This window comes from Platichthys flesus, chromosome 1 (genome assembly GCF_949316205.1).
Source record: "Platichthys flesus chromosome 1, fPlaFle2.1, whole genome shotgun sequence".
NCBI lineage: Eukaryota > Metazoa > Chordata > Actinopteri > Pleuronectiformes > Pleuronectidae > Platichthys > Platichthys flesus.
In genome coordinates, this window is record NC_084945.1 from 20,502,609 (window position 1) to 20,523,727 (window position 21,119).

A 21,119-nucleotide genomic window follows, 5' to 3' on the forward strand; every position below is an offset into this window, starting at 1 on the left:
CCAGGTCAGGTGTGAAAGCAAACAGGATGAGGAGGAGGTGGAAGTAACAGGAAGGTGAAATCAAGATGACCGCAAAAATTTTGGAGCACGGCCGCGATTGAAGGCGCGATCGGAGGAGGAAACAGTGGCGCACAGTGTGGGTTTCTTGCTCCTCCGTGCATGAGCTATGCAGACAGACACTGACACATTCCTCTGCAGGATCACACTCATCATACAGTATGTCCTTAACCCCGCTGACACCGACGCTTCTCAGGTTTCTCCAAATGAACCTGCTGTGTGAATTCCTGAGCAGCCTGACGTGACAGCGTGCTCCGAGGCACAACCTGCATGCATTCTGCCTGTGTGTCTCCACACTCACTTTGTGCTGATGGGTGTACAATCGGCTCCATGCAGGGGCCCACCATTTAGGGCGTTAAATAAGACGTAAAAAAAGCAAAAGGCACAAGATTTGAGCTGTTAGAGTCGGAGAAGCGTGCAGAGTGAGGCTCAAATTGGAGCCATACATCTATAAACTCATCACAAGTAATTTCCCCCTCAGGGCAGCAAGCATCACTGCAAGAGGAGAACATTTCCTAAATTGATCCGTCTAGTTAAATAAGATGAGATTAAAGTTAAATTACAGACACTGTGGGTAAGTGTGGATCACGCTGTTGCTTCTCACTTTTCACCCAGTGGGGCACTGTTTAACTGCCATACCCAGTAAAGTGGAACACAGTTTTTTTGTTGCATTGAAAGGTAGATCTGCTCAGATACTGTGCTCAACCAAGATGTGTGTCAACAACAGGACTGTTCCCTCTCTCTCCCCGCAGCACTGATCACTCGACCTGACAGAGGTGGATGTCGCAACCGGTGTGGACAGCAGCCGCTGCTGGGCTGTGACAACACGTTCTGCCGGTTGTAACGATTCCCTTCTTTTACAAGCGCTTCACACACACATCATGTTTCTCCTTTTAGAAAATGATATCGAGGCAGAAGCCCTTAAGAGAAACATGGAGACCTGTATGTTTCTAACCCAGTTAGGGAATGTTTAGTGGGATTGGAGAGTAAACTCAGGGTTATCAGAAAACTTAGTCACTGGGGAGGTTAGCTGGCAAGTTGTATGTTTGACTCATAGAAAGTCTAGTTGACTAATGAGTATTCATTCCTCAAAACGTACTTAGAACAAATAGCTTTTAATTGGTTGTATATATACACTCTCTTATGTTACTTTTAAACGATGTGGTTGTATTTCATCTGCTGTCTTTGTGTTTTATCATAATGTTGCCTTTTATTTTGTATTTTAGTATTTTATTATTTAGCTTGCTGTCTTTGATGTTTTGTTTTTGAAATGTTCTGTATACAGTTATTTTGATTATTATGGATGTTACGGGACAAACTTCACTCACCTTCTCCTTGTTGTCGTGCTCCACCGGAGGTGAAGTGGGAGATTTAACGCTCCCGACAGCGACAGCCTGTGTGACGGTGACACCGCCGCCCGGAGCCGGGCTGCTCTTTTCGATTGTTTCCACCTTGATAAGTCGGTGCTTGGGCGACACGTACTTGGTGTCCGGCGACCCCACCGCGTTCGAGCCCGGCCCGAACGAAATGTTTCCGCCGGGAGTGTACGGGTCCTCGAAGTCCAGCTCCTTCTGAAGTTTGTAAGCAGCGAGTATGTCCGGCTGAGCGGGGCTCGGGAAGGTGGCGTTGGAGCTCGCTTGCTGGAAGCCAGGCGCACCGGGCACACCGGTGTGACAGTGCCTGTAGTCCGGCTTCGGAGGCGCCGGAGGGGGTGCTTTGGTAGTTTTGAATCCTAGGTGCTCCTTGAACCACTTGGCCATGCTGCCAGTGCATCGCTCACAAGTCAATGAATGTAGTTTAGTTCCACCTTTCCTGCCGGCGGGGCCCGAGTCTGTTTGTCCGGGGGAGGGAAGTAGGATCCCCGGGTCACCGGCGGCCAGGGCTCCGGGTTAGTGTAGGGAGCGTGTCGCCCGGTCCGTGCGGCTGGAGAGGAGAGGGAGGAAAAGTGCGGCAGCCGGAGAGAGAAAGAGAGAGAGGGAGACCACGAGCAACTGTGTCACTCACTCACACACACACACACACACACACTTACACACGCTCAGTGAGACACACACACGCCGCACTGACTGTGGCTGTTCTCTCCACGCTACACGAACATGGGAGCGCTTGTGCAAGAGGAACACGCCCCCGCACACAACCTGCCCTCCCCACCTGAGAACACTCACTGCCCCCTACCGGCTGTGCGGAACTCTGCTGAAAATACACCAGTCACCTTTGCAAGAAAAAAAAATCATTATCAGTATTATTGATATTTTTCATATTATTTGAACTGCTAACATTACTACAGTCATAAATATCACTGTAACTATTTTCATCATAACAACCAGTGGGACAAATATTTAAGGTCCAGTGTATAGGATTTAGGTAGTCCCGCCAGCAGAAACTAAATAATATTGTTGATTTATTATCTATTATGATGTATTATGATGATGTTTTCATCAGTGTATCATAAAATGAAGCCAGGAATCCTTGTGTTTTCCTAACCTGAGAGTGAGTCGACAGGAGCAGGTCCACTTCCACGAGTCCACCATGTTGTATTTTGCGACAGTAGCCCAGAATAGACCAATCAACCCCTCGCTCTAGGGTCATTTACTCTAGTAACTGTATCTTACCGGAGGGGCAACACAAAGTGGCCAAAACACTTGGAAGAGGAGGGTGAGGAGGAAGGTTTTCATTTGGCTGAAATATGCAACCTCACTACAGTAGCAGTGTAGCACACAACATTACACTACTGTTCCTGGTCTCTCTCTCTCTTTCTTCTCTTCCTGATTTTCCATCCATTTCTCCTCTCTGCCCTGTTTCTCTCAACTCACCCCAACCGGTCAAGGCAGCTGTCTGTCCACATTGAGTCTGGTTCTATAGGCATCCTGCGGTTGAAAGGAAGTTTTTTTCCAGTCGACAAAGTGCTTGCTGATATTGGGAGCTGTTGAGTTTCTCTATATCACCCACTATTGGTTCCTATCTCCAATGTAATAGATCAGAGTAATTAAAATCTTCATGCATGGATCATTACCCATTTAGGCTAGTCTGTTTGATTTATGTTGCATCTAATATACCTGCATATGCATTGATTAAAAGACTAAGGACTTAAAAAAGAAAAGAAAACAAAGCTTTCTCTTCTCATCCCTACATTACAAACGACACCATGTGCTTAAAACAACTTACTTAACGTGCTTAAAACAACTTCAGGCCATTGTCTTCCTAGCCAATAAGACTCAAGGGTAAAACGTCCTCTGCTCAATGTCCTCATGTCCAGATGGCCACTGCAGACTGTTTTAATTTCAAATTGCATTGCAAATGACCAGTGGAGAGGGACGCTGGAGCCTGTATTAACACTGGACACTGTTGTAGCTCAGTTCATTACACAAATCCACAAGCAGGTTAGAGAATCAGTGAATTGTTCAAAGCAACAATACAAGCAAAACATCTCAACTTAAGTTGTTTTCCAATCCATGCGATGCAGAGGGTCAGGGCTTCACATGCTAAATACTAATTGTACTTGCAATCAGAGGACAGCCGTGGAAAAAAAAAATCCCATTTCCCCCTCCTTCCCTTCCCGGAGACATATTCCAGCAGCAGTCTGCATTAACAGGAGTCATGGCTGCAGAGCAGTGGGTTTTTATGAAGCAATATTTCTCTTTAATAACACCACACATACACACACACACACACACACACACACACACAGAGTACAGATCAGAGTTTAACCCTGACAGGCCCCCGGGATAGACATGACCATGCTCAGGAGATCGGAACAGAATCTTCCCTGAAATTCTGCCATGATTGCACTTTGGGCATGCACAGAGAAATTTGACCAGTGCAATTTCCTTGCACTTTAAAGGGAATGATTTCACTCCCACACAGCCAGGACGCTAATCTGTTTAACTTGTGTATCGTACATAAAAGCTTTAAAACAAAAGCTGAGGGGAAATGGGTTTAGATGGCCCTCAGTTTATTGCGGCACTGGTCCTTTGTTTCGTTGCCAGTTCTGGGCAACAAACAATCTCTCAGACACAAAAGAGAAGAGTGGGATCCAGCTCGCACGTGGTGTATTCCAGGGCTGCACTTCTCCGTCACTGCTGCATTTATCTGTGATATAAATATTGCTGGAGCTGCAGGGTAATGGCCTGTCTCTCGCTGTAGGTATTAGAGGATCTGCGGAAGGAGCAGGTGTGTTATTTAGGTTACAGTGTCTGACTCACATCACAGATCCTTTTATTGCATTGCCACAATTGCATTCACCAATTCCCTCCAGCTGCAATCACTGACGCCCTTTAAAATGCAAATCCCGTAATCCACTACCTCGTAGGATACAAATAGTCCTCTTAAGAAACCTACGCAGGCCCTCTTCCTGCCGGGGAGGATTAATGTATACATTTATAGGACTCGGAGACTATCACCAAGCAGAAGAAAAAGAAAAAAATTTTGCAGGAACAAGTGGAATGTGGTGTTTTTTCAGAGCTTGCCTTGAGTCAGGATTCTCATTTACATCAGCAGTCCTCAATGAATACGCAAAGTTGCAGACTGACACAATTTTTCAGTTTTTCTTTTTTGTCATTATTGGATTATGGTGATGTAATTCATATGCATGCTTCTCGATCTCTCTAGGACATCGGTTCCCAAACTGGGGTACATGTACCCCCAGGGGTACGCAAAGTGGTTCAGGGGGTACGCGGGGAGAACATTTTATTTGCTTACATTTTATCCCCTTACATTTTCAAACTGAGCTATAAATAATCATGCAATATTAGATAGTCTGAATAGCCAAGTCACTTGCAAAAATACTCTTGTATACACATATTCAGCTAAATAATTTCGTCAATGACATTATTTTGTCATCAACGTTATTCTGTTGCGTTCACTGCCAACACTGCGAAGCTACACGTCTCCATGAGCGTCTGAGGAGTATACTGCTCTTCTTCAAGTAGGAGGACGGAATATCCGAGTTGCCTGGAATGCAGCACAGTGAGGATGCTAGCAGATCAAGGAAGCAGCCAGTAGCTATACTCTTAAGCCCGCTGAGAAAGCAGCAGCTAGCCGCTGAGAACTAGCTGGATTTGACAGTTCTCGACCTAAGTCTGGTTGTTGACACGTCCTCATTCCTGGAACCCCTCACCCAGACCTGGTGGGGTACGGGACTGTAAAAAGTTTGGGAACCACTGCTCTAGGAAAAACGACCTATATAACCGGTGCAACTGCTCATACACGTCACTGTCAAATATGTGATGAGATGGTCCCATTGTCATCACTGTGTCTTAGAAGGAAACCGTTAATTAGCTCTTCCTGTCTGTTTTGTTATTGGTCGGTTTCTATTTTTGTTTGCTTGCTTGTTTGTAAGCAAGATTCACCACAAACTTCTAGACGCATTTCCTAGAAACTTGGTGGAAGGATGTATGAATCAGGAAAGAACCCATTACAGTATTGGTGCAGATCCTATCAGGGGGTGGATTCAGGATATTTATTACTTTTTAAATTTTCTTTAACATCGTGAGTTTTTCCACATTTTCATTGATTTCGTGTCATATAATTTATGGCTCTTGATGAAAACATCAGGCACATTTAGCAAACTGCCCTCTGTTAGTGTGAGCAATTTGTTGCAGCTTGATTTACTGTTGGGCCTTGGTGGAGGTATGTGCTCAACTGAGTGCCATTCTAGTTTTGATTGCAACTTTATGAGGCAAACTACCACATTACTGACAGTTGTATAATCTAATAATCCAGACTGATGACACTATGTGGCAAAAGCTACAAAATATGATCATCAGAGAAAAGTCCCAACAACCTCAACAGAGCTGGTAAATCTGCGTTTTATACTTTCATGCACCACTGGCTCAAAAATATTTTTAAATCACTTTTTAATGTCATTGCCTTTAACGCGTGCTTTTTTATTTTCTACAAAACATTTTTGTCATTGATTACCATGTTTCTATGTCTGTTCTGTGTTTCTTGCCACTACTTGTATTTATATTGGAAACATGTTTGCCCAACTTGACCAGGACTGCCTGGCAGAAGAGGTTTTGTATCACAATGGGACCTTTATGGTTAAATAAAAGATAAATAAATAATAATTCAGAAGATTGCATTAGTCTCTTAGGACCACCACGGACCCTGTTACCTGCTGTCCCTATAGGCTGCACGGCAAACTTTATTTCCATGAACAGTATTTGTCAATGAGTGAAACTCTGGTATGTAAAGGGCTCTAATTTAAAAAGCATGCATGTACAGAGCTCAGATAAGATGACAGCTCAGGTCGGCTGTCGGGGACTGTTAATACCTTCAAAAATGTCACACGTTTATTTCGTGGCTTCAGGGTATTTCAGGCTCTGCTGGAAATTATTCCACAGAGGGACCAGGTATTTATCACAAGGAGCAGTGAGGAATTCAGAATATTATCAGAATAGATCAACCACATATTTCATTTCTCAAATCAGTGCTTCCTAACCACTGTATGATCCGGTTTCCTTTCTGCAGCGTGCAAGTATTTAAAAACTATCTTACAAACTGCATTTTATATTAATAATGTATTTTTTACACCACAGTTCAGATACTTTGTGTTGTTGTATGCTTTCAACACAGTTGTGCCTTGTTTTCTTGCTTCAGCGGTGAGCTGTGCAGAAGGTCACATCTAGGGAGGAGGCAATAGCATGACTCAGAGAAACCAGTAAAAGTTCAGATCAGTTCACCTTCATGAAAAGCCGGGGTTATGGCAGGACAGGAGGGCGTGGCAGGGCCGGAAACGACACAGGAGTGAGCACCGTGGACAAGTCAGACAGGGCACGAATGAATTCATGAATGAACTGTGGAACAGGATGCCTCTGAATGTAAGAATAACAGTATTCATGTGCTGTATTGTTGCATTAACATTGCACCAGGCTGAAGAAAAGCTGTCACCAAGTTCAGCTTGTGTTTTAAAATAGAAGACAACAATGGCTGTAACTGTGTCGAAATTATGAAGCAGAAAAAAATGTACTGTACGTGATGAAATGCTGAGCAAACAACCGAAGCACGTTGTACAACTGGATGTTTTAGTTAATTTTGTCTGATGTCTTTTCACAGAGGTACAGAGGAAAGCCCAGGATGGTAACACAATAATGTTTCATGTTCACACTGACACATACTGAAACAAAAACCTTGAAATTAATCTTTGGGGATCTATGATCTTGCCAAAATGGCAACAGAACTGGTGTTAGGATACATATTGCTTTCACATACACAGTAATCAGAAAAATAATACATTTTCTATACCGCTTGTCCTTTGAGGGTCATTGGGCAAGATGCAGGGAACACACTTGACATGTCTCCAGCGTTTCAACGGGCCAACATACAGAGACACACAACCTGTCCCACCCACTCCACCAGGGTAACCCAAAGAACAAAGACCACACACAACCAGGTAAATATTTATAGCTGTAATAGAATGTCAAACAAAAAATGTTGGCGTCAGCAAGTATAGGATTTCACTTTGTCTGCTTTAGTTTTTCTGGTTTTCTCTTCTGTCGTTCATGCTCACAGTATTCCCATGTGGACAAACACACACTAACACACACACACACACACACACACACTCGACATGCACTCACACACACACACACCGCTATGGGTTATTCTAATGAATTCTATTTTTAACCCAATTCAGATTCGGCGCCTGTAAATCATCCAAATGTGCTTTCAATTTGTGCTTTTTCTTACCCATTCATTATTCATCAAATATTTATACCCTGTCTAGTAAACTCGCACAGCGGTGGTCTCCATGGAAACATGGTTAACTGATTTAAGCATTTGCTGGACATTTGAAGTAGAAGCTATAAATAAAGATTTGTGCTTTGCATCAGGTGCTATTTTTCCCTCTTGATATTCAAGCATTTTGTTTTTCTATCGGGGTCTTCAGAACGAGCAGCTTTGAGCATCTTTGATGGCGTAGATTTCTCCAGACTGTCAATGACTGTACCACTGGGGTCCTTAAACAAGGAAATCGATATGTAATTGCTCAAGGAGACAGCAGAGGACTGTGGTCGCACTGAGACGCCTCCACCACGTCACCTGAAGGAAACAGTCCGAAGAGCTGCTGATAAACAAGAAGTATATTGAATAAAACCTTCTGCTTTTCTGAAGGTTTAAATGGAGAATAAACTTTTGCCATCTACATATAGCTGCACTCAGGTCAAAGTTGGCAAAAGGAACAAATGTGAAGTCCTCTCAGGAGCCTGTTATTCTGAATTCATTTCAAATCATGATTAGCAATCAAGTTTTGTTTTTTTAACGTGTAATTTATTCCACAAATAAACAAAACACATGCAGATTTATACGTAATCTATCATACCCATTTCCATTATCAGTCTCAATCCAACAATATTACTCTGATCATCACATTAACATCACATTACCAATTCTATAACAGAACTTTAACTATACACTTAAAAATGAACTGTGCTTTAAAGTTTGACTTTATGTATTTCAATGACATACTATATTTGCATGTGACTTTGTTAACTAAGTTAATTATAAAAGGTCACATTTAGTGAAGAGTTTCTAGTGGCTTAATTAAATAAAGTTAAACTTAATCAAATGACTCTTAAGTTATTTATTTATTCACACAAACTCAACATGATGGGGAGCACTTCATTAAATGTCAACCTTTATATTGAACTGATGTAATAACATTTTAGGCATAATTATTTTTTGAGTGCAGCGCATGCTCTTGACTTATCTCTGAGCAGTCCACTAAACCAAATAGGTGCACTCACAAATGTATATGTGCATATTTGTATCTAGTTACTCCAAATGAAAGAAATCAGGGCCACATGTCCGCTCCACCATGTGCGACGACTTAGAGCACGTCATTAAATTGTCTTCTCCCTTTCATCTGCATCTCCACCTCATGTCTTAGGTGGATATTTAAGGAAGTAATGGACTTTAAGTGTTTACTTTGATACTTTGCCATTCGCTATATTTCACTGCAACTATGTGTGTTTGACCTTCAGCATATTAAGTGTTCGAGTGTATCGTCTGAGCAAACTGAGTGATGGATATAAAACTGATCTATGGTATCAACACAAAACACACACAGTAGAGGTCACAGCACTGTGTCGTATCCTGCCGGCTGTTCTCCAATAAAACCCCTGTGTTCTTCCCCCCGTTGTGTTTGCGCTGTGTGTGCCGATCGATCGTCCCCATGTCTTCATTCTGACGGCACAACTTTGTTTGCTCTCCCGTGTCTGTCAATCAAAGTGCACGCTGGGATCTTTAGAGGTAGCTTTAGCTTCCAATCCAGAGACTGTGCGGTGGGGCTGTCACCTTTGCCTGTTCGTGAGAGCCCCACCGCCGCAGAGATGAAGTGAAGTATTAAATGGCTGCCTCCGCTGCAAAGGAGGACAAGCACTGATCACTAATCTGATTTATGTGTGTGGTCTTCCACCTTCGCTCGGATGCAGGTGCGCATAGATATGAGCTAAACATACATTCACTGCTTTCTTACAGGCTTTGATGGCGACAGTGGAAACAGGTGCAGTACACTGCTGTGAAGTGAAGCCTGACCTCTGACTAGTGGAGCTCTTTATGTGTCTTCACCTGGTCGTGGTAGTTTCTGCTCGTCCACAGAATTCATTAAAACAGCACAACATGACCTGAGTCAGCGGAGGAAGAAGCATTTAGATCCTTTGCTAAAGTAAAAGGATCTACTTTTACTTTTCTACTAAGTAAAGGGATCCTTGGCAAAGGTAAATTGGATGTTGTGTTTTCACCTCTGTCCAAAGTTAGGGGGCCGATCAGGAAAAAGGAGTCGATCCACACATTTTTCTTCATTTTCTTGAACTTTAGGAGATTGGCCTTTGTTGAAATTTTCACTGTTTTCTCCCAGGGAGTAATCCATGGATCTTGATGAAAACAATCTGAGGGAACAGATGTCTATGAATGTGTCAAATTTGGTGCAAGGAGACTGTTGGGCCTTGGTGGAGGTATGCAGTCTGGGCTACTGAATGCTTTAGTTACTGGAGCCATAACTTGAAAGCCACATCTGAATGTTTGAGCTGGTCAAGGTAGAGTTCATTTAAACTGCAATATATAATGTTGGTAAGGTTAAGATAAATGTGTTTTATGTTAATTGACTAGCTACAGATGTCAGACACATCTAATGGATTAAATATGAAGGTGCAGGCTGTGTAAAATCCTCAAACAAACTTACATACCATACTGAAGAAAATATATTTACTTTCACCAGGGCAGTCAGTTGAATTTACTTTGATTCTTTGTAAGTCCTCAACAGTTCTGGTTCACTGAAGTGCTTCATCTCAATACAGATTCTGAAGATTAGGGAAAAGCATTGCTTGGTTGGTCTGATCCGATATCAAGAGATGTGAACTTGAAGTTAATAAACCGTGTTTGATTTGCCAAGTATTATGTTGCTATTATATCACACAAATGTTGAGATTTTTCAAACGAAAAATAACACTTAAAATGTGAAAATGTGTACTTTGTGAATTCACTGAAAAAGAATGGCTCCACACATGAGTTGAACATAGCACATGCACTAAGAAGAGTGAACGTGCCCACAATGTGTCTAACATGAGACTTATTTACTTTATTGATGGTATTGATCCTATCGAGATTGGCATTGATATTCAGAACAAGACTTAGTATTGACTGGTACATGCTCATTTCCTGATCCTTTTACTATCTAGCAGAGGGTTATGTCCCCTTATATCTTATTCTGACCACCTTTTCCTAAAAGGCTCATTTCTAACTTATTTAATCAAGTTTATATTGAAACTGTGCTGTGTTTGTTGTATTAATTAATATTCCAGTTGTGTTCTGATCGCTGATGTTTACAGTCTAATAGTGTCCTTTATATATAACTGTGTGGGATTTGTTTCCTGCTGCTTTGCATAGTTGGACTGGAGCCAGTGCAGCCTCAACCCAGTGGGAAATTTACCTTTTTGATGCATGTATTAGAGACATAGCACAGATCCAGGCTGAAATGACTTAATTTTTAATGGAACCATCCAAAGTATTTTCCGGGTTCTACCCACCACCCTGTCTTCCTCACACTCTTACACACATAATGAACTGCTGTTTGCAGGGTAAACAGTGGTATCTGCAGACAGGTTCAGAGAGAGAACAGATGTAATCTCAGGTGTTAGATGTTAGCCGAGTTTGACCCTTCCTCAGCGGCAGCTCCTCTCCCCTTTTAGCAGTTTCGGCTCAGGGCAGTCCTCTGATTTAATCTCGCCATGCTGGGCTCTCCCTCTTGTTTGCTTTTTTGCAGATCTAACAGCATGGAATGGAAACTTGCAGCCTTGTCAATTATTTACACTCAATAAACAATAAACAATTCTTCTGCCACTCTCCTGCAGAGGCCTAGAAAATTGTGGGTGAGACGTGACGATGTGGTACCTTCTGAACCCGGCTAAGTGTGTCACTCAGTTTGATCGAATCCACAGTGTCCAACTGTGCATAATAAGGATTTGCTGCCAATTAACTTAGATCCAATAGTGCGGCCTAAATGATTAAGATGCTGCAGAAAATGAGGCTGAGTATTTGGCATATATCCTAAGTGATTTACTGCATTGATGAAGAACATTAAAGGACGGGGAAGTAATGCAATTCTGATTCGCACTTTTTAAAAGATGGATGACATATCTAAATGTCATCTGTCCTAAATAGATGAAAACTATCAGAAACACTCCTGCATTAAAGTAGAGAAAAAAACTGCTTTATTCTGTAGTCGTACCCTTCAGAACGAACAACAGCACCTTATCTCTCGAAATCTTTCCTCCCTTCACTGCCTGTTAAATTTGGGATTCTTTAAAATACCCCAGTTATATTACAGAGCTCGAGGGACCAGTCACAAATACACAAACGTATCAGTGACGGGAAAAAATATTATTATTCACTTCTCATGTGCGTTTGTGCCCTAACTCCCTATGCTCCAAGCCATAATCTAAGATCTTCCAACCAACATAGCTCCAAAGTCAATGTTGGTAACTAAGGTTCAAAGGCTCTGAAATTCTCTGTCTGACAAGTTAGACTTGCCAGCAATGTACAAGTTTTTAAATCATTGCTTGAAACATATTTCATAGTAAGGCCATTGTTTTTAACTGGTTTTAACGGATGTTTTTAATATTTTCTTTTGTTTTTCATTCTCTTGTTTTGCTCTCCATTTTATTCCCAGGTACTGTGTAGCTTTGTTTAGATGTGTGTGTGTGTGTGTGTGTGTGTGTGTGTGTGTGTGTGTGTGTGTGTGTGTGTGTATTATTGTGGGGCTGGTTGTCTGAGTCTTTAGAAGACTGCTCCTGTCAGTTGATTTGGATGACGTTATCTATTGTGAGGTGACATCCTCGCCTGTCTAATTTTGTCAGTTTTAAATCTGAAATTGTCCTCATGGGATCATTAAACCTCAAAATTCGTCCAGTGAAACTCCATGGTTACATATAATATTTCCACAATGGATGATTTTCGTCCAGTAAAAATAATTATCTGCACATCTTTCCCTCCCTCCCTCCCGCTCCCTCCGGATCTCGCATCAACAAAATGATTATTTTGTTGGTCGTGCTTCACTTGAATACGATTTCATTATTCCAAAGCACAATTACCAAAGAGAGAATTGCCAACACTTAAACTCATATTGATTGCCTTTGCCGGAGGCATCCTCGTTTTCTTTTTTTTTTTTCATTTTAATTTTGATTTCCTGTGTTCTTCCCAGACAAAGAAAGTCTCCAGCTGTGCCAGTAAACTGTGGCTGGTGAATTTGGCAGTTTTAAAACCCAGTCTCATGGCAACCTATTAGAGCCAGTGTTGTGGTTGCGGTGGATGGTAAAGCGGGCTCCTTGGCCCCTGGGTGAACATAGAGGGGGAGTAATGCTTGATGGTTGAGCTGCAGAGAGTTGTAAAGAGTTGAGACTCTCTGGGGTGATTATGGCTGAAATGCTCTGAGCTGCAATTTTGGAGGTCTGTAAAAGATGAGAAATGTTACCCGGCGGCTCCTTGCATAACTGTTATTGCCATGCTAATGTGCATGTGTCAAAACCAATAACAGGCTGATTGAGTTTTGATGTCTTGTCAAAGCCCCAATTGGTGATGAGTCTTCCCTGGATTCTGTCTTGACTGACATCTTTTCATCTTAATGGCTCCTGGTTTTCCTATATGCCCTGTATGGTAAAGTGCACACATCTAAACAAAGTATACAAGTGCAAGACTGCAGCATGCGCAGCCTCCCCTGGTCTTTGTGTACATTCATGCAGGCTGCCAAGAAGCAAGAGAAAACAAACACCATTGATTGGCCCGCTCGATAAGCAATTGCCAAAGTGATACTCAGATTGATGTGCAGCATTTGAGGCCTTGTGGTTAATAACTTAACCAGGAAACATTAACATATTAAATACACCCTGGTGATTGCAGGTTGCAGCTCACCAATGCAAGTCATAAACAGCCTTCAACTATCAGCTCCAGAAAATGACCTTTACCATAATACAATGATATTTTGTTAAAATGTGCAAGAAATGAAACCAAACATCTGTATAAGTGATTTAAGTGATAATAAGTTGATTAAAGCAACACCATGCAAAATTTTCTCGTGGCTATACTTGGGCTCCCCCTACAGGTGGGAGGCCTGTCTGAGGGCGTTTTTCCATCTCTCAGGGACCCCTGCTACCCCCGGCTAGGGAAGGCGTCTTCGGAGTGCCTTCGTTCCCCTGAGTGCAGGATCATAAATACAAGTTGTTGTATGAACCTCCCTGCGTACACAACTGTCTGTACACTTATGCATTTGTTGCCAAGCTGAAAGAGAAAGAGAGTTATCGATTACCGAGGATTATGTGCATCTATCTAATCACATCAAGTTGTTTGGCTAACTTGATAAACTTCTGGGCTAACCTGGCTTCTGATTGACTTGTCCTGTAACAACAACAACACCAGGTTGTTATCTGTCTTTAATAGAAAGTTAGCTTCGGTTTAATATCCTGAAATATAAAAACAGAAACGTGTGGCCACTGTGGTTTTATTAATCAAATATTGATGTCTCCCTTTTGTTTGAATGTAGTGGTTCACTTACTTCCCCGAATCTAGCATATCAATAATTGTGTGTCTTATAATTGCGTATTGATTCAACAAATTCAATGTGGCTGTGTAACTTTTCATTTTGCTAAATTCCCCTTTGAAAGACCATCTCCCTGCAGCGCGATGCAATCTCCATTCTCTGTTGAGAGGTGTAGAAATACATTTATTTTCCATCCGGGTGCATAATAACTATCATTAGAGTTCCTTTGGAATTTGTCGAGCACTAGGAGACATGGACAGCTTATCGTTTACATGCCGAAACATTGCCTGAGATGTGAAGAAGTGCAGCTGCTGAAAGAAATCTGCTGGAGATTTCCACATGCCACAAAATATGAACATCCGGCATTCCTCAGTACCTTTATAACACCTTCCCAGACAAATTAGACACAGCTCAGAAGCCCTCAATGGCTTCACCCCAGGGAAATTATCACTAGACAATGAGCTTCTCATCTTCATTTTATGTTCTGAGGGGGGAAACGGATACAATGCATGTGAGGCGGGAAAGAAAGAGCCCTGAGACTTCCCTTTAAGAAGCAGGAGAGACTGGCAGTATTCGACAATCACAGCTCTGTGAATGATAAGTAATTTTTCTCGCGGGTTTGTCAGAGCACAGCAGCGGATCCCTGAGACTCCATAGAAGTGGTGATTTTAGAGGGATGATTACATCCTGAAGATGACGGATGTGTGCCTGGTAATGTGGGAGACAGGAGGATGTCCAGGCTGCTTTATGGCTGACGACGTGCCACTGGCAGCCTCATTACCCACAAAGCACGAGTTAAACTCTTTATCCCCTGGCATGAACTGCAGACAGGTGATCTCTATAGTCCCGCTCAATTTAACTGCAGGATTCACATGCCTTTCTTTCACGTGGAGGTCTCATATAGCCCTCGGTCCAGACTATAAATGAGGATATTACACAAAAAAGAGGTGTTGACAATCTATTGACAACCCCACACTCTGAGGTGCGCAGCAAAAAGCGATGAATCCACCACTTGGGAAAAGTCAAAATGCAGTAAAGATATTCAGCACATCCAAGAAATGAGACCCATCTTACTTTGGGGGGTAGTTTACTGCAGCTCATCTTTCGGTGTGAGCGTACAAAAGTCTAATTTGCATGTGATTTTGGAATGGAGCAGGTAGACACTGTTATCCAGACGCACTGACCTGTTTCAAACTGATGACCCACACAATACAGAGCACTCTTCCTCAGCTACAACGCTCCGGTGATAGGATGGAGACGACAGTTCAAGTCCTGTGTCAGAGTCTGTAAAACCTCAAATGTCCGACTATGAAGATCCTCACTGGCGATAGAGAATAAATTAAATTAGCTACATCTTTGAAATGTGACGATTTCACATCCTTTTAGATTACTGTATCAGGTTGGATGAGGAGAATGAGATAATGTGATGGGCATTTTGAACTTGACCTTTTATTGATCAAACAAGAATTATTGATTTTGCAATGGATTATGTTGTTATGCCTCTGTGTGTGGTACTTTGGTAAACAACAGCAGTGCTTAACTCAAACAAAAGCATTGTGACATGCTCAGGTTCTTGGGTTGTGTTTATTTGCTAGTTTTTTTGGTAGTTTTTCCTCAATCTCCTCCTGGTGGCTGGATGAAGTATGGGTCATTAGCTCTGCGTCCCCCATGATATTTCTCATCACAATGATGTTTGTTCAGTGCAAATTTTTTCAGGTATATTTGGTCTGAATGAGTTATTTGATGCTGTAAGAAAATAAATCATTCTTGATTGACAGGCAAGAGTTACTCCCGATTGGTGGAGCACATGTGTCAGCAGGACTCTACTAAAATGCATCCTCAACACAAGTTAACAGGGGGGGAATTGAAACTCGCAGGGCTCTGGTTTGTCTCTTGAGGCTCTGGCTCTAAAATATACAGATATTGTTATCTGATTGGAAAAATATATGAAAAGCAAAATGTACTCCCACCTCCCCAGTGACGACTGCTCCACTGATTTAAGTCAAGACAATTTTTTCAGCCCAATATCACGAATCACAGATTTGTCACTCTACAGCACACAGTGAGTGGGTTAACCTGAGTGTGAACACACCAGACGCTCATATATTTCCCATCGGAAAAGCCAGACTTGTTTTCTCTGAGAAACAGTGACCTTGGTAATAACCAGCAGTAGTTTATTGGATGTACAGTATCTTTATGTGCGGTGGTGAGCTGCGAGAGCTCCAGGCAGTTGTCTTCTCTTCCTTTTCTCTCGACTATTATCACTAAGCAGCTATAAATCTGGGCAGTTAGGGCTGATGCAACCGTTGGAAAACCTCTGAGCAACAGCCAAGGAGAGAACAATGTCACCAGTGTGTCTGACAGGTACAGTGATCAGAGGGGATGATGATGATGATGATGATGATGATGATCACGTAAATTCCCTGTATCGTTTGTTTCCCACATTGCCCAATATTTCTCCATGGATTGTCAATGCTTCATAAAGGTACAGTGCATATTGTGTGAAATATTCAAATTTTAAGGCTATTACATGGATTCCTTTCAGACACGTTTCTGTGGAATTGAGAATGACGTTATGTGCTATCTTCGGAAACCTTGAAACATTGGCATGAATTCAAAATACATTCGCACAGATTAGACAAGGCTTGACAAAACATTCATAATGATTTTTATGCTACAAAACCCCAATTATCCTCTGGCATTGGGACAAGACTTCAGCGTAGACATATATTAAACTTATCCGAGTTAATATACTGAAAGGCAAAATCGTATTTACACTAGAGCAGACTTGGAGCTTATGATTTGCACCACAACGTCTGCTCTCTTTAATGCAAAACACTCAGTAAAGCTCCAGTGTGTGTACATGCTGGCACTTTACCTCAGATTCCACTGGAAGGTAATGGGTTGGTGTTTAGTTTGTTTGTAACTAACACAAGGTGAAGATCAAATAGCAGTTTCCAAGTTTCAGACTTGTTTGATAAAAAAATAAAATGTCTATTGAGGTGTCTTCGGCTTCTGGATACAAATGACTGAAGCATTTATGCCCTGTGACAATGACAGTGATGCATCTTGCAGTGATGTCTGTACAACCCTCCAGGATGCATTAGGAACTCATTTAACCCTGCATGTTTTAGTGCACAAAGAAACTAGGATTTATTTTTGCATGTGCCTCAGCCGGCTTTCGGCACGACAGAGGTTGAGTTTTAAATGGAGCGGAGCACACCTTCTTCTGTTTCCCTCAGGATACCATCTCTGTGACAGCTCCTCCCCTGAGAGAACACACAGCCTGTATATCTGCACAGTTAGAAAGATCCGGGAACAGCAGAGACACTGACAGACTGTAAGAGAGAGAGACACGGAGAAACTAGGTTTACCGTTCTAAAAATATCCACCAGCACCAAGTTAGTCCACCTTTGTGAGGCAATGACCTTTGTGTTTTCTTCTCAATTTTGATTATGGCAAACTATGGCAGAAATTATTGCGAAAATCAACTTTAATACAAGACAATGCTGATGATGAAATGTCTGCTGCAGCAATTACCGCAGCAGACATTTGACATTTGACCAGACAATGACCCGCACAGTGCAGGACTGGAACGACCATAGACGATACATAAAACGACTCTTTCTTCCCATGCGGAGCTCAATCTTATCAGTCCCCTCAGATGATTGTAAGCCATGTCCCGTCTGAGGGAGCGTAATTAACACCCAGTGATAAAACCGAGCCCCGAGGGAGCTGTCCACTCACAATATATTTAATTGGAGTAAATTATATAAAAGGATAAATTGTGAGTTACACAGAGCTGCCTTGACCAGAGGGTTCAACCGTAAACTATAACTCAAGGCAAAGTCATTTTCTTTGTAGCGATCATTAAGTCAGATGGTTCAAGGCACTAAAAACCAGGATCCGGACATCCTACCCCCTCTTCCCTAACAATATCCTGTGCATGCGTGTGCCTACCGGTTCATTTTAGTGCTGGCATGTGTTTGTGCATCTCTTCATGCTGATAAGTCGCTGCTGACAGTCTGCGCTCACCTCTCTGCCCCGGTCTGGTCAGACCTCTGACAAAGCATCGCAGAGGTCAGGGCGTCAGCAGACAGGCCGCTGGCTTTCTGATCCACTAACTGCATCAGCATGCACACATGCACACACGCACACAGATCCATGCAAATTCAAGGGAACGATTTTGGCGGGCTCCCACTCATACACGCACGTACACAAATACAGTATGCAGAGCCACACACAAAAGAAGATGGACACGTACAATCCCACATTAAGTAAACACTTAAGTGTGCCCCCCCCCATTCTCAAACCCTTCCGTCTCCAGTGCTTCCTCAACACTTCAGCCTCATTAAAACAGGAAGGATCCAATCAAAATGTGAGTTACAGTGCATCATGTTTATCTTCTAATTCTAACATCTGTTTCCTTCCCCACGCAAGATTCCCAGCAGAGATTACATCTCAATACCAGGTTAGTGAGAGGTTTTGTTTTTTCACGAATCACAGGAACAAAACAAAGCAGTGTCAGAACATGACGGCTTCTCTTGGCTTTAGATCACTTTACCAACTTTTGTTAAAATTGTCATCGACCTTAATAACCCTAGCATCATTATAAAAAGTTGCAATAAACATGAGATTAAAATCTGTTTAATAATAATGGCTAAGGAGAAACATTTCAGTAAACCAACTATTTCAATCAAAATTTCTTCTTCGATACAGAAGACGATTTATTTTGCACACCAATTTTGTGTTTTTTAAAAACCATCACATACAGGAACCTGGAACACTGAATCTCAATGTATCTTGCTCAGAACATTTTAAGAATGAGATCAAATGGAGTCGAGCGGTGCGGAGGATTTTGTGTCCTCTCACTTCTTGAATAAAGAAAACATCAGCTCCAAGGAGAATTTCATCTTCTGATGAAGGAGCCACAAAATAATCCTGATCGCTTCTGAGTCTATTCAGGATGTCGTTGGTCCAGTTTGATACGGAGTTGACACCGAACAGGAAAAATAGGAAACAAACTGTGCTCCAATTGATCCCAAACAGATCTAACAACTCTCTGGAGCGCCTTGGACACACGGGAAAAATGCATCAGATAGAATCGGTCCTCAAAATTTAAATGAAATTTTCGGAGTTGGTCTGAAAACATGATTGTCACGATATGAGGTAATTTTACTTTTGAACATATTACAATTTATGACAAAAAATATAGACTTGATGTGTAAAGACCTTTAGGATAGCTCAAGCTCACTACTCAGTCCAACAGAATGAAAGGTTTGAAAGTATATTTCACTACAAGCAGCCATGGAACCACTGCTTCACAGTATTCACAGAATAAAACCTGGACAGAAAATGACCCGGTTGACATACTAATTAATTAAATCAGTGAATGAGAGGAAGGTCTGAGACACTGGAACATTTATGAATTGAGACTGGCACCAGGTACAGATTCTGCTGCAACAGTAAAAAAAAAAGAAATGTGACAGAAAATGCTATTTCACAAAAGCTATATTTACAGAATATTATCTGACTAATTTACTTTCACAGTGGGATTCCATAATGTCCTGAAATACAGCTGGCACCATTTGTTATCAACAGTGACTTACAAAGCGTGAGCGGGTGAAGAGCCGATGGTGTGTCAAAGGTCACTTTGAAGCGCGGCTCCAATATTTCACCTGCGACCTTCTGATGACAGTGAAACCTGTCTGAGCTCGGAGCTCCCTCCCTGTCCAGAGAACTGCTACAGTGCAAAAGTCTGCTCAGCTGTCATCACTGTTATCTACTCTCCTGGCTGCTGGTGGCCTGATAGTTGAGCTACATCCACATAACGGTGAAGACCATGGTTTTATTACTGATTGGGGGGGTCTTTGGTGCATGTTTCAATGGCATTCTGTCATATCTTACTGTAGACTGCCATTCAAAGAAAAAACAGACCTTACTCCTGGGATTCAATTTTATTATTTCTTCCTGGAATAACAATAGGTTTAAAAAAAAGAAAGAATATATCCATATTGTCAGGGCTGGAACAAACAATGTCTAGTACATTGTGTATTTTAGCAATTCCACTGCCAACATGAGGTTGAAATGTGGTTTTTATTCAAATATTTTAACAACTTAATTGTAGAGTAGGCGATCTATTTTAGACTTATTTGCTGTATCTCTTGAAATCCTCCTTACTTTCCGTTGGCAATCATTAAATTGAAAGCTCTCCAATCATTTGTTCAATCCCAGATGGAATGTTTGGATGGCCCATCTGCCTGTAAACCTACCTTTTGCAGTGCTGTTGCTAGGTGACAAAAGTAAGGGTGGGAAAACCTGGGGGAGGTAAATCACGTCCCCTGAAGACTAGACCGGCTCATTTCAGAGGTGGCCTTCATAGGCTGTGTAGACCATGTCCTGTGAGGGAGCTGGTCCCTGAATTGGGACACAGCTTAAACAGATCGATAGCTTTAGTGAGGCTGCAGGCATTCCATGACGTACGTTCTCCTGTTTTGGAATTGTTATTCTACAGGGAGGTTTTAGGGAGGGGATAATTTTTTAGCATGAAACAGTATTGACCCATTCTACTTAAAAATGTGTTAAACATATAGTCTAGTAGCCACAGAAATTGATGATACAAATCCAAAGAAATAATGGAAAAAAAACCCGATATGAACCATTTGATCGTTGTAATCTCTAATAAATGGTTTTGCGCTAATATGCTAATTGATTAATTTCCTAATTGCTACATCTTTTACTTGTATCAAGTTATAAACATCATCATGTTACTTCTTTGTCCTGGTTTTATATCCTAAATGAACCTAAATGACGCCATGATCTAATAAATCTGTGTGTATCGCTGAGTGTGTGTGTGTGTGTGTCTGTGTAAACACATGTGTTTGTATGATGAAAAGTGCACACTCAGGAACAGCCATTATGTTTACTAATGATAAAATGACGTCAGCGCGGCTTTTTGAGCCACTTAGCTCCACAACCAGATCAATAGTGTAGCGTCGGGGTAATTTTCACTGTCCGCATCTCAGTTTAGGGT

General features: G+C 41.9%; 1 protein-coding gene across 3 annotated transcripts in view; it reads right to left on the reverse strand.

Moving 5' to 3' along the window:
* Positions 1-2,128, reverse strand: part of zgc:158464 (uncharacterized protein LOC791139 homolog) — a 97,644-nt gene extending 95,516 nt beyond the window's left edge. For all 3 annotated transcript variants that reach the window (XM_062388570.1, XM_062388553.1, XM_062388561.1), the window contains exon 1: positions 1,386-2,128. In XM_062388570.1, coding sequence (XP_062244554.1) covers positions 1,386-1,817 — 432 coding nt within the window. In that variant the 5' untranslated portion in view covers positions 1,818-2,128. The remainder of the gene's footprint in view (positions 1-1,385) is intronic.
* Between the last annotated feature and the right edge of the window lie 18,991 nt (positions 2,129-21,119).